General features: G+C 40.3%; 3 protein-coding genes across 3 annotated transcripts in view; all 3 read right to left on the bottom strand.

The window, feature by feature from the left end:
* LOC101311294 (probable caffeoyl-CoA O-methyltransferase At4g26220-like) overlaps positions 1-1249 on the bottom strand; it is a 3266-nt gene extending 2017 nt beyond the window's left edge. The window contains exons 1-3 of the mRNA XM_004301836.1: positions 943-1249; positions 622-701; positions 429-530 (exon numbers count right to left, since the gene is read on the bottom strand). Coding sequence (XP_004301884.1) covers positions 429-530; positions 622-701; positions 943-1137 — 377 coding nt within the window. The 5' untranslated portion in view covers positions 1138-1249. The remainder of the gene's footprint in view (positions 1-428; positions 531-621; positions 702-942) is intronic.
* Positions 1250-2831: 1582 nt separating this feature from the next.
* On the bottom strand, positions 2832-4313 carry LOC101311007 (anthocyanidin 3-O-glucosyltransferase 5-like). Its single transcript, XM_004301835.1, has one exon. It carries the CDS (start codon positions 4311-4313, stop codon positions 2832-2834), a length of 1482 nt encoding a protein of 493 aa, XP_004301883.1.
* Positions 4314-10109: 5796 nt separating this feature from the next.
* Positions 10110-11851, bottom strand: LOC101296671 (anthocyanidin 3-O-glucosyltransferase 5-like). The gene is made up of 2 exons (XM_004300555.1): positions 10876-11851; positions 10110-10735 (listed from the first exon to the last, which is right to left on the bottom strand). The coding sequence occupies exons 1-2, from the start codon at positions 11849-11851 to the stop codon at positions 10260-10262; spliced, it is 1452 nt and encodes a 483-aa protein (XP_004300603.1). The 3' UTR covers positions 10110-10259.
* Positions 11852-12863: the final 1012 nt, after the last annotated feature.

Raw genomic sequence — 12863 nt, 5'->3', positions numbered from 1 at the left:
ATAAATCAACCACATAGATAAGAAGTAAAGTCTAAAACTTTAGACCAAAGAAGAAGTCCAAAACTCGTCTCTCTCTTGGGGTTGAGTGATTGAATTAACACTAAATTTCATCATTTTTTCTGACACTTTCAAGCCTGAAGGTATAGTTCCATCCCTGATTAGTCTTCATCACATTTGTAAATATTTAGTGAGATGCATTACATCTATATATTTTGAATTACATTGACATGTTATTTAGCTTCTTTTATGTTACATATACAGAGTTTACATATGTTGTTTTGTATAAGCATGCATTCAAGGGGCAAGACTCACTATGGCCCTTTGTCTATGTGCATACTTTTTCTCTCACGTGCCGTCGAACATTTTTTTTTTAGTGAAAATTCAAGTCCCACCCGGTTTGAATTCCTGGATCCGCCCCTGGGAGAGAGTATCCAGTAAAAACTCCAACTTCAATCGTCTTCTTTGCATTCACAAGTTTCAAGAGCATAGCCATTAGCTGACCTGCATCAGGTGCAGTCCCAAAGAAAGCACTTCACATATGTACAAGATGCTTTAGTTAATCATATGTGCAAGAGTAAGGTGCATGTAAAAAGTGTAAAGAAGCTGCATGTAGATAATTACTTGGGAAGTTTTGCAGTGGCTTCCCTCAGCTCCTTGAGTGGCTCTGGTTCTCGAGGGTAAACACTAGTTTCTAGTATATACTGCAATTTAGTACAAGTAAAAAAATTAAGGGAGTCATCTCCTCGTTATAACTTATAAGCATGCCAGCATCAATTGTCCTCTTATAAAAATGTGGTAGCTGCTTTCAAGACTCCCTCTCGGGAAATTGACAGGACAGATCAATTACACAAGGTGGCACAATCGATCGGAAAAATCTATTATTCCTTATCTATAATCTAGATATATAATACGAAAAAGAATGAAAGAGTAACACCACAGCACCTTGTGTAATTCCTCATCTTGCAGCAGGATTGAATTAGCCAGATACTTTGTGCTTCCTGCAGTGTTCTCCATATTCCTCGTATCGATCACAATCACACCGTTAGCCGACAGTTTTCCAGGTCTATTTGATTTGTTATAGATATCATGCAAGAAGATGCATCCTAAACCGGCAAGTACTAATAGGCAAGATTGCATCAAAGAAAAGTCGGGAAATGATAAAAGACGTACCAATTTCAGCTGGTAATTCTCTGTTTGAGGCTGGATTCTGGAGAGTTGTACGTGAAGAGTTCGCTGCTTCAGGATTCTTCTGGGTGTGTTTATAAATTATAATATGCCCTTTAAATGATCATATAATATTCCACACTAGTCCTCCGTCATATAACCAGGTCATGCTTTTGATTACGTGTTAAACCCTTGTACATCGGCAATCGGCTCACGGAAAAGAAAAGAGGACAATTACAACTTTGAAAAATATTTCTAAAATAAGGCCTTGATTGATAACATAGAAAATAAATTCGTTTCTCTGTATTTCTCATGAAAAAGAAATTCGTTCTTTTATAAATATATATTTAATGTGGGAAAATATAAATAAAAATGAATCATTTGAATGATGGAATGATTGAATTTTCCTCATATTTTTATGTCTTAAATGAAAGTTGTTCGTTTTCTTATGCATACCAAACATAAAAAAGTAACAATTTTCTTTTCTCAAGCTCTTAATTCCATGAAATAAATGAGACCTAAAGTAACAAAAATCCTAACTATACAAACAAGAGTACAGGATTAGATGCCCATATTACGAGTCGGCACAGTGCGGTATAGGCGGGTTAAGACCTAAACTGAATCTAATATATTTTTGTTGGTTTGGTTATTTTGCAAATCACGTCCTTATTTTATATTAACTAATCTGAATATTTGAGTGAATCGTTTTTCGGTGCGGTCTCGTATTGAAACCGGATACTAAGAAATCTACAAAATCATACTTAAAAGGCTAAGCCTAATTTGACACTATTCGCTCAAGTATACACATTACAATAGCTAGCTAAATGGAAGTGACATTTTGCTGAGTTTTCACTCAATTTACATACATGCATGTTCCTCACCAAGGGCTAAGCAACGTGCTACTATATGCTTGTTTTCACTTAGTTTATGGTAACGACACACTAAAGTGCTAAACAAAAAAGATATTAAGTAAGATATATTATCTAAATTCGGCTCTGTCTATCATAGTATACCCTTCTTTTTCCTTAATGATCTTCCCGAACATCTCTACATCTCTTCCTTCTCGACCACTTTCTCCCACGGTGGTATCCTTCACCGTGCCGCCGCGTTGTGTGATTTTCACCGCGTTGAGCACTCTACGCATAATATATTGGTGAATCTGATTTCTAGTTGGATTGTTGTGCAGTTCAACTTGTGTTCCCCCCGGCCCATTGCCTATGCTTAGGGTTTGCGTAGAATATGTTTCTTCTACTCTGTGTCTCTGTGTCTTCCTTTGCCTGGCATGGTTGATTATTCTGGTGCTTATCTTTGATTCCGTAGATTTCGATTCTAGTCATATTTTTGTTTCTTCTACTCTGTTCAAGCTTATCTTTTCTGTTTCTTAAGGTGCAAGTTCCGACTACCAAATAACAAACCTTAAACTAGTGAATTGACACCTATTCTTGCCACACCATACATTGTAAGAAGGAAGTAGACACTAGAGAACAAGGATACGTAATACCAGCTAGGCCAATATGATGCAATCAAAAAATAAATATGTATGTGAACATTTAACTACATAGAGCGCGACGTACGTACGTCACTGAAACAACAATTTAGACTAATAAATATAGATCGCAGCAACGAACGATAAATTGAACTTCTAAAAACAAAACCAAAGATCCTTCTCATGGAACTTGGGAAGGAGGAACAACACCATCTGCAAATTGCAAGAACATTTCAGCATGTTTAGTGAACTGAGAAAGAGCATTATAAGAGGAACCACCCTGTTCCAAAGCTTTTGCACCACTGAATTTGAGATTCTTGGCTCTATCTCTCAATGCAAAACCTTCTTTGTCCTCCATAATTTTCCTCACCATTTCCTCTATCTCTTCTCTCTCCACCACGTTCTTCCACGGAGGTATCTTTGACCGAACCGCCACGCCTAGCTCCTCCGTCAGCAGCGTCGTATTCAACCTTTGCTCAGCGTAGAGCGGCCAAGCGATCATTGGTACTCCGTTGGTGATGCTTTCAAGTACCGAGTTCCACCCACAGTGTGTCAAAAACCCTCCGACTGAAGGATGGGCCAAGATATCCACTTGTGAAGCCCACAAAGGGATGACAAGCCCAGTGTTCGTGGTCCGGCCCAAAAAACCCTTGGGAAGGTACCTAATTGGATTGCTGGCATCGCCACCGTGACTCCCTGCCGTGAAAAATGCTTCATCGGCAGATGTTACAATCGGCGACCGTATGACCCAAACGAACCTCTGTTGACTCATCTCAAGTCCCCAAGCTAGCTCGACCATTTGCTCATACGACAAGGCCCCGCCGCTTCCAAATGACACGTAAATCACAGATTCATTGGGCTGCTCATCTAGCCAGCCCAACACATCACCCCTCGAGCCGGAAGACTTAGGCCTCAGCAAAGGCCCAATAGGAAAAACCGGTCCGTTTGATAATCGGCCCAAGAATTTCTCATCTCTAAGTGCTGCTAGGGTCTTTGTCTCCAATTCCTTCCATATGTTTATCAGAATCCCATCACCCTTTGGGATTCCTCTTCCCATCAGCATGTGCTCGTCGTACTGCTGATTGCTCCGGTCCAGCAAAGCGTCCACGATATCAAGTTCCGGTGATAATTGTCTGCATCCCGGAATTGCTAGTGGATCTTTGAGGTTAACGAATTCACCCCTGACTTGCTCATCTAGAGTTGGAGAATATATCATTACAGAAAGGAACCATGCATTGGAAGCAATGTAAACATACTTCGGAATCCCAAACTCCTCGGCAATGGGCAGAGATTCGGTGCCGAACAGGTCGACGATGAGCACTGTGGGACGACGATGACGGAAGTTAATCATGTCATGCAAGGCGGCACGAAACGCAGGTCGTACTTGTCGCATCATTTCTGCCAGGCGCGTAACGACGGCAGCGTCAGGGTGGAGAAGGCAAGAAACATCTCGTGATGGGAGCTCGATAATGTCTAGACCGCGTGGAAAGGCAGATGCGTCGAGGAGTTCAGATTCGGCAGCGGAAGTTTGCGATGGCACGAAGAAGATTGTGACAGTGAAGTTTTGGTGGGTGACGAGTCGTTTCCCGAGCTCAAGAACAGGGATGAGATGGCCCATCCCTGGGCTGCAGAGTAGTGCGGCATGCTGGTTTGCGATCTCCATGGACATAGCTAGAGATTAGATTGGAAGCGAAGAGATAGATTAGAGCTGCAAAGGTTATAGCTAGCTAGCTGCTCAGCATGCATGTGTCAAGAGATGCAGGTGGGTTAAATAGAATTGAGCTGCTGTACATAAACAATGACTAGATGCACGTTATGGTATATGTTTTAAATTCAAAGACCTGTTGGATTTGTGGCCGGAAAATGATTGTTGGCAAATTGGAGATTTCAACACTACTACTAACTACTAGGTCATCAAGACAGATAACCATTTAAAAACTCATATCATTGTGAAGTAAAAAGATAATTTTATCATTCTCAAATATAATGAGTTACTGATTATTATGTCTTTTTCTTGGCTTGCTATTACATGGCAATGATTTGTCTTGAACGTGATTTGTACGTTTAGGTTACATGACATATAAGACCGATCGATAACACAAATTTAGCCTTATTGAGATGAAATGTGGCCAACAATCAATTACTTGCCTATTTAAAATTTAAAATTTAAATCTAACAAGATTGTTCAGCAGTGAGTTGTGAATCATTAATAAGGGAATATTTGGAGAAATTTTTCAATGCAACCGTAAGACCACATGGCACTGACACGTGGTCCTCTCTCACCTATAAGGTCTTGACATGTGTATATCTATTACACGTAAGTTACAAGTGGGGAATCTCAGTTCTTCTCCTTTTGACACCGTTATGATCAGAAATTTTTTCCTTGTTCTTTTTTTTTTTAGAAGGTGCCGTTGTTACCAGATCAAAGAAACATGAAGACAAGAGGCTCCATCAAGATGATGGTTTTGTCCATAAGATGATGGTTTCTTTTGTTCATATCAAAAGAAAAAAGATGATGGTTTTGTCCATAGATCCTGGGCATAGATTGAGAGAAGAGATTATATATATCTGAAATTCATATTTACTTCTCCCCGTCTTCTTCTAATCATCTCGGATGTGAAGAATTGTATTCTCAAGGTATGAGGAACCGGGGTTCTCAAGGGAGAGAGCAAGAACTTTAGGATCATTGTGATTTGTGGTTAAGAACAAGAAATCAAATTAAAACCCAAATCTGTATCAATATCGATCTGATATTAATTTTGAAGAATGGTGCACCCATAACACAACCCAGATCTCAATGATCCTCCTATGAAATTTTGGGTACCGATTGATTTTTCGTGTTGATGATAATGAACCAAAATTCCATGCAAAGATCTGAACCCAGATTGCATAGAGCATCTTTCATTCTTGCCAAGTGCTTGTCGGCAAGGATGAGCTTGATTGTGAAAGAGATTCAATCATAAAACCAAAAAAACGAAAGCTTGTTTTATTTTTTATTTTTTTGTTCTAACGTTGATTGTTAACATACACATGTCAAGACCTTATAGGTGAGGGAGGACCACGTGTCAGTGCCATGTGGTCCTACAGCTGCACTGAAAAATTTCTCGAATATTTGTAAGTATTTAGTAGATTTGTTGTAGAATTAATTAGACTTACTATATCACATTGGCACGTACAATCAACAAGGGAATATTTGTATTTAGTAGGTTTTTTTGTAGACTTAATTAGACTTACTATATCACAATGACTTAATGTGTGGTACAGAACTGTATATAATCTCTTCGCACATTATGAAGCATACTACGATCAAATTTTCTCTGTTCATATTCTATTTTTTTCATCTCATTACTTGACTAAGATGAAATAGGACACAAGAGTTTGTGTTTCTTGGGACACAATATTTGACTAACGCGGTGAATGTTATCACAATTTTTAGACTAGAGAAAGAACCATCACAAACAACAACATTTGAGAAATCATCGAGAGAAAAACAACAAAAATTGAGGACCATATACGTACAGATAATGAAACACAATGCCATCTTCCATTCAACTCGTATCAACCAGCAAACTCCACAGTTTAACATTACTTAATAGATCACTGGCTTAAATCTATTACTTAGCAGTTAGGAACGAATATAGATACATCTTAATTAGTTTGCCACTGGAAAAGAGAAACTGTTTTATCAGTTTACCACAGTTGAATCTTTGCTTCTATATTCAATTCTATTTCCCCTCATTCCTTAGCTTATACTCATGACCGGCACCATGCATGCATGCATGTAAAGATTATGATATCGCAAAAAACAAACTCAAAAAAGAAGAATCATGTATTACCTATAGCACATAGCACAGTTCCAGGCTTCCAGTAACATGCATGCAAGTTTTGCATATATATTTTGTTTGGTCATTTGAGAATACAGTTTCGTTATCAACTATAAATGTACATATTTACTTGAACAACACTGAAAATGAATGTTCATCGTGCCAATGCCTGCACCCAGACGAAAGGTACAGATCGGAGAAGGTTAGAAAGGCGAAATTAAGCTGACATTATGCACACAGAAAAGTCTACTGCATCGATGATTCGTCTACGGTGTAGTGTATAATATCTCATTCCTAGCTAGAAAAGAAAATGGCATGGTGTATAATAGAATATCATTCCGATCCATTTGTTTTCAACGATTAATACACAGTGCATGTGGATCTAGACAGCAACACTACAGAGATGAGGGGCGAAAGGACAAGAACCAGCAGAACAATATTCTGCGCTTGTAAACAAGAGACATCTTTCCATGCAAATCCATTGAGTTGTGACTGCTGGCTGGCTAATTAGACTATTACAAACTCGATCACAATCAGTGAATCACCGTGATGATTTGCTTATTTAATTAATCCCAGACATTGATCGGGCCGGCGGCTTCTTTGACTTTCTACAGGTCGATCACTTCACCAAATGCACGCCTGTACGTGATTCACAGAGATGGATTAATCTATGTTCTCCTTGTTATGTCGAAGGTGGAGTACTCCTGAGTACTCCAGCTTACTATAATACTCAAAGGAAGTACGAACAACTTGTGTTTTCTACGTCCTAAGAGGCTCATACGTACCGTCTGTCACCCCAGCGGCCCAGCCAAGGGGCGGCTGCCCTGGCTAACTACCCGGAAGACGGGGTCGTTTTTTGCTGCGGTCGCGAAGAGAACTGCTGCCAATGGCTGAACTACCCTAGCTAGCTAGGGTGATAATGTGATAATGACACACTCGATCATGGCATGGTCATCACCATCTATCCTTCAAAGGTGATAACAATATAAAAGAACTAAAAAGAGACAGTTACAATTGATCTTCGAGTATTATTATATGATGGAGTGATAGAAGATGCGTCGAGAATATATGTAGTTTTTAGTGTCGGTCAGTGTCGACGATGTGCAAACTTAAGCTGTCATTTTCATTAAGATGTAAGGTGCCCTCACTCCCATGCCATCTTCAAGGCTTTGTGTAATCTAGATATTTATTAAAACATTACGTAAGTAACATATTCATAAGACAGGGGAGAACAAGCGAATCAAGCCTGCAAGTATTAGAGTGATGATGTGTGGTTTGATTTTGATCAAGCTTAATTTGTTGAATTCAAGTTTAGGCTAGGTAACTTGACTAACTTCATTTGTATATGATCATGAACTGTGCAAAATACTCAATAAGTCACTCTACGTTCATCTTGATGGAGCTTATTATAAGGCCCTTTCTTGGTGAAATCCTTAGATATGTAGATTGCTTGCATGGGGCCAATCGATGAATAGCAATCCCCCGATACGTTTTAGCATTCTCAAAGGTAGGAGACGAACGTACAGCCGATCCCCCATCTATCATGATTCTTATATAATTGTCGGCACTCTTTCTCGTGATGTTGATCGAGCAACCCGGCATCTTCAGGGAGGAGGATAAAAGCAGAACTCGTGAGATGACTGCGTCTGTTAATCTGTTATATGAAGTTAGCGACATACGCATTGTATAAGCCATAAGCGTTATATATGTAAATTCATGATTTGAACCAAGTTAACCTTAGCAATGAGGGAATGACAGAGATATACCTAGCTTATTGTTTGAACTTGGAACTGAACCATATGCCTGTGATTGACAGAGATGGATTAAACTACTTTCGACCTGCTATGACGAAGGTGGAGTACTAATGATCGAAATGATATAAAGAGGGACAAATATGTTAGCTAGTTGCTGCTTAATTACTCAAAGGACGTACAGATTAAACTTGAAGAACCAAAGTAGAAACCAAAGTTAGGTACACATGTTCTCTTCATCCCGTCAATGTTCGATGTCTAATGACTAATGACTAATTGTCTATAACAAAAGTTGTAGTTCTTCTCTATGGGTATCCCAGAGAAACGAGGCCCAGAAAGCCCAATGGGTATCCCATTTTTTGTGCTTGCTTAGCTTTTGACCATTCTGAATCTCCTCATCTCTGCAGGGTTGTGAGGATAGATTACACTGAATCCGTTTCATCTACCTCAAACTTTGCCATGCTTGACATATTTCCTTCTGAATATTTTCGTCTGATCGAACACGGACAGTGGGTTCGACATAGGTTGCAACTTAACCCAGGTTTTTCCGATGGGTTTGAAAAGGTCAAAGTTGTGCAGCAAATTTATTACTTGGGGGGCAAGTTATATAGCTTAGCCATGTCATGGAAGGTTTTATGCATTGACCTCAATACTGTTGAAGCCCTTAAACTTCCTGTCTCGGAGGCCAATTAATAAGACCGGGGCAATGGGTTATCTTGGGGTTTCAATGGACCTTCTCTGCTATATAAAGCGTATGGCTCATAGTTCCGATCCGGTAGGTTCCACGAACTGGTGGTTTGATACTATGATGATCGTTGTAAATCTAGTGAATGGACTCGCAAATATGATGTTTCTTGCCAATCTGGTTGGGAATGGGAATAAAAGTTTCAAGGGTATGAATATGATGATACTTCGGAACCCTATGCAATTAGTCCTAGTTCTGATGTCTTGTTCTTGGGCACTCACAACTTGATTAGTTCCTACCACCTCAAAATCAAAAAGCACAAACCCCTGTACCATCGATCCTCCTTTGAAATTGTACCTGATTATTTCTGGGTATTGCGTGCTTGCTTCGTACCTTTTTACAAGTTGGGATGCAAAGCAGTGGTTCCGGAGGGGTAGGGCATAGAAGTCTTGACTGCAGAAGCACCAACAGTGAAGAAAAAGAAGAGAAAGGTGTCGACAAAGTTGAAGTGATAAACGTTATATTATGTGATCGTTATACGAAGCCGTTGCCATTGATTATATCCTAGGGAAATTACTGAAATGTATTTGGAATATGAACGTCCCAGGCCTAGCTTGTTGGAAATTAAACCAAGCTCTTAGTTAAATAATTATCTCTCCTATCTATTATCTCTTTGGCTTCGGACCATTTTGGCTTTAATTAGAGTTTAGAATGCTGCACATCCATCTGTAAGTTCTGGTACTAGAAATTCTATGAAAGGAAATCTGAATTAGAATTCTAACAAGCCATACAATATAATTTCAGTACAAGCATGGTTTTTCCCTCTATATATCACTGCAGTGATTTTCGACAAGCCGCGAAGCCGCGAAGGGACAGTACGTTTGCGATGGGAAGGGGATTGGGGTCTATGCATGACTGATTGGGGAAGATGACATTATGTCTTTCATCCATCCGTAGTGATGGGGAAGATGACTACAGTACTGTTTCCTGTTAGATCAAGGTATTCATCACGCAGAGTTTTGGTCCTAGCTAATTTAAACTATTGACTTGGTCAATTCCATCACAACCTACTCCTTCCTTAGAATCTTATGTATCATGTATGAGATTTCTTTCTTTGTTGTTGATATTTTCTATACACACGTACTATACCACACTTATAGGAAAAAAAATAAAATTAAAAGACCAAGGATTCTTACTCTGTAGTCTGAACGAGTACAAGCAAAATATATTGACAAAGAGCAAATTAAATTCACAAAATACATACAAGCTCATGCATGAGGCACTATATAATGGCACGAGCTTAATTTATTACATCATCACACACACATTTCGTACTTTCATTAGCATGATCATTGATCCTTCATCTGCAAATCTTGCATTGCTTTACTTACCATTTGAGACAGGGCATTATATGACGAACCACCTTCCCTTAAAGCCTTTTCTCCACTTTGTTTTAGCTCTTTCACCCTGCTCTTTATTTTAAACCCATCTTTCTCCACTATGATCTTCCTCACCATCCTCTCTATCTCCTCCCTACCGACCACTTTCTTCCACGGAGGCACCTCTGATCGGACCGCCACCCCGAGCTCCTCAGTCAACGACGTGGCGTTCAACCTCTGCTCCGCGTAGAGCGGCCAAGCAATCATCTGCACCCCATTTGTCACACTCTCTAGCGCTGAGTTCCACCCACAATGAGTAATAAACCCTCCGACCGACGGATGGCCTAAGATGTCGACTTGAGGTGCCCAAAGAGGCACAACCAATCCTATACCGCTGGTCCGGGTCAGAAACCCTTCTGGGAAATAAGTTGATAGGTCACCGTCACCTGAAGCAAAGGCATTAATATCATATTGATGCCCCAGTTAGATAGGACGTATGTATATAGGCCTGGCAGAATTGCACACGACAAGCTAGCACGACTCAAAAAAATGAACTGCTAAAGAAATGCTAATCAAGGAAATTTACCATTTCCTGAAGTGAAAAATGCAGCATCGGATTTTGTTGTGGGTGGCCGTACAACCCAGATAAATCTTTGTTGGCTCAACTCCAAACCCCAAGCCATCTCAGTCATTTGCTCATAAGACAAGGTCCCTCCACTCCCTAAGGACACAAACAACACCGACTCACTAGGTTGTTTGTCAAGCCACTCAAACAAGTCCTGATCAACCCTCGGATGGCCTGATCGCGATCGCACCGCCCTGGTTAGCGGTCCGATCGGATAAACCGGTACCATTTTAATCACTCCACCCAAGAGCTTCTCGTCTCTAAACGAAGCTAGTGTTGTAGGCTGCAACTCCTCCCAAGTATTCAGAAAAATCCCATCACAGAGAGGAATCTCACCACAAAATCGTATGTATTCAGAATACTGCTGGTTGGTCCTGTCCAGCATCGGGTCAGCGACTTCTTCAGGCCGGACCGGTCTGCAGCCCGGAATTTTGAGCGGTTCGGTTCGGTCCACGTACTCTCCTTCCACTTCCTTGTCTAGGGTTGGAGAGTACGTCATGAGAGCGAGAAACCATGCATTGCAAGGAACGTAAACGAACTTAGGAATCCCTAACTCATCCGCGATAGGCAACGATTCGGTGCCGAAAAAGTCCACGATGAGCATGGTAGGAGGAGAAGCCATATCCTGAAGCGCCGATCGGAATACAGGTCGTATCTCTCTCATCCAGACGGCAAGGCACGTGACTACGGCGGCTTTTGGATGGACGAGGCCAGAGATGTCAACCGGAGGGAGCTCCACGACGTTGAGCTTCGCTGTCGACGTGGCTTCTTTGATGGTCTGATACTCGGCTTGTGAAGTGGAAGACATGGCGAAGATTGTTACGGTGACGTTTCGGTTTGCGGCGATGAGGCGTTTTCCGAGCTCGATGACCGGAATGATGTGGCCGAGCCCTGGACTGGTTAGTATTGCTGCATGTAGGGTTGAGTTTGAACCCATTGTTACCAGTATAGCTCAAGAATAGTGTGTCTAGACTTGTAGTTGAGCTCAGATATATATACATATGCAACAGTACGTTATATAAATACGCGAAGTCGCGAACTACCTGTTTGTCGATTACTGATTACACGTCTGGAACGTTCCTAAATAATATTATCTGGCTGGATACAAATCTGCAGGTCGATTATGGTCATCATTCGACCAAAAAATGATTATGGTGATCAATCAATTAGGTTTTTGTTTTTTTGAGGAAAATTAGGCTTAAATCATTGTCATTGATGACCTATAAGAGGATTTGGTGGCACTAAATTAATGATGAATCATTGCAGAGCAAAAAATGTTGTTTGTCATATGATATGATATGTATTCGGAAGAATTAAGTTCTTGCATTGTATAGTTTAACAAGGAAGAATTAGAGGATTTGATAAGTACATATAAGGTTAATCTCAAACCAACAAATCAACGAGTCTCGATCTGAATGGCAAGTGAGAGTGTGAGACCAAAAGGATATAACTGGATAAGCTATGGGAAAAGCAGTAATATAAAGAGGGATTGGAGAAGTAAAATACAAGACGACGACGACGTAACTGGTAAAAAAAGTGTAAAACTCTTGACTGTCTCTTGTATCTGTTTTTTTGTCTTCTTTCATTAGCAGGATGCATATAAGACTTAGCAGTACCAGGACAAGCACTTTAGCCGACGAAAAATTTTCGTCGGTCTGTTAGCTTAATTCGTCGGCTAAGATCTTAGCCGACGAGCCATCGTCGGCTAAGATTTCGTCGGGAAAAGCTCGTCTGTGATGACTTTAGCCGACGAAAAAAAAAATTTCGTTGGCTATAGTCCCGCAGTTTAGCCGACGAAAAATATGTCGTCGGTTTTTTTTCCAGACTTTAGCCGACGAAACAATTAAGATATTCGTCGGCTAAAGTTTGTAATAAAAATTTTTTTCCCAGACTATAGCCGACGAAATATAGTATGTTTCGTCGGCTAAACCTTATAAAAAATTTTAAAA

Source organism: Fragaria vesca, linkage group LG5, assembly GCF_000184155.1.
Source record: "Fragaria vesca subsp. vesca linkage group LG5, FraVesHawaii_1.0, whole genome shotgun sequence".
NCBI lineage: Eukaryota > Viridiplantae > Streptophyta > Magnoliopsida > Rosales > Rosaceae > Fragaria > Fragaria vesca.
This window is presented reverse-complemented; position numbering and strand designations above follow the sequence as displayed.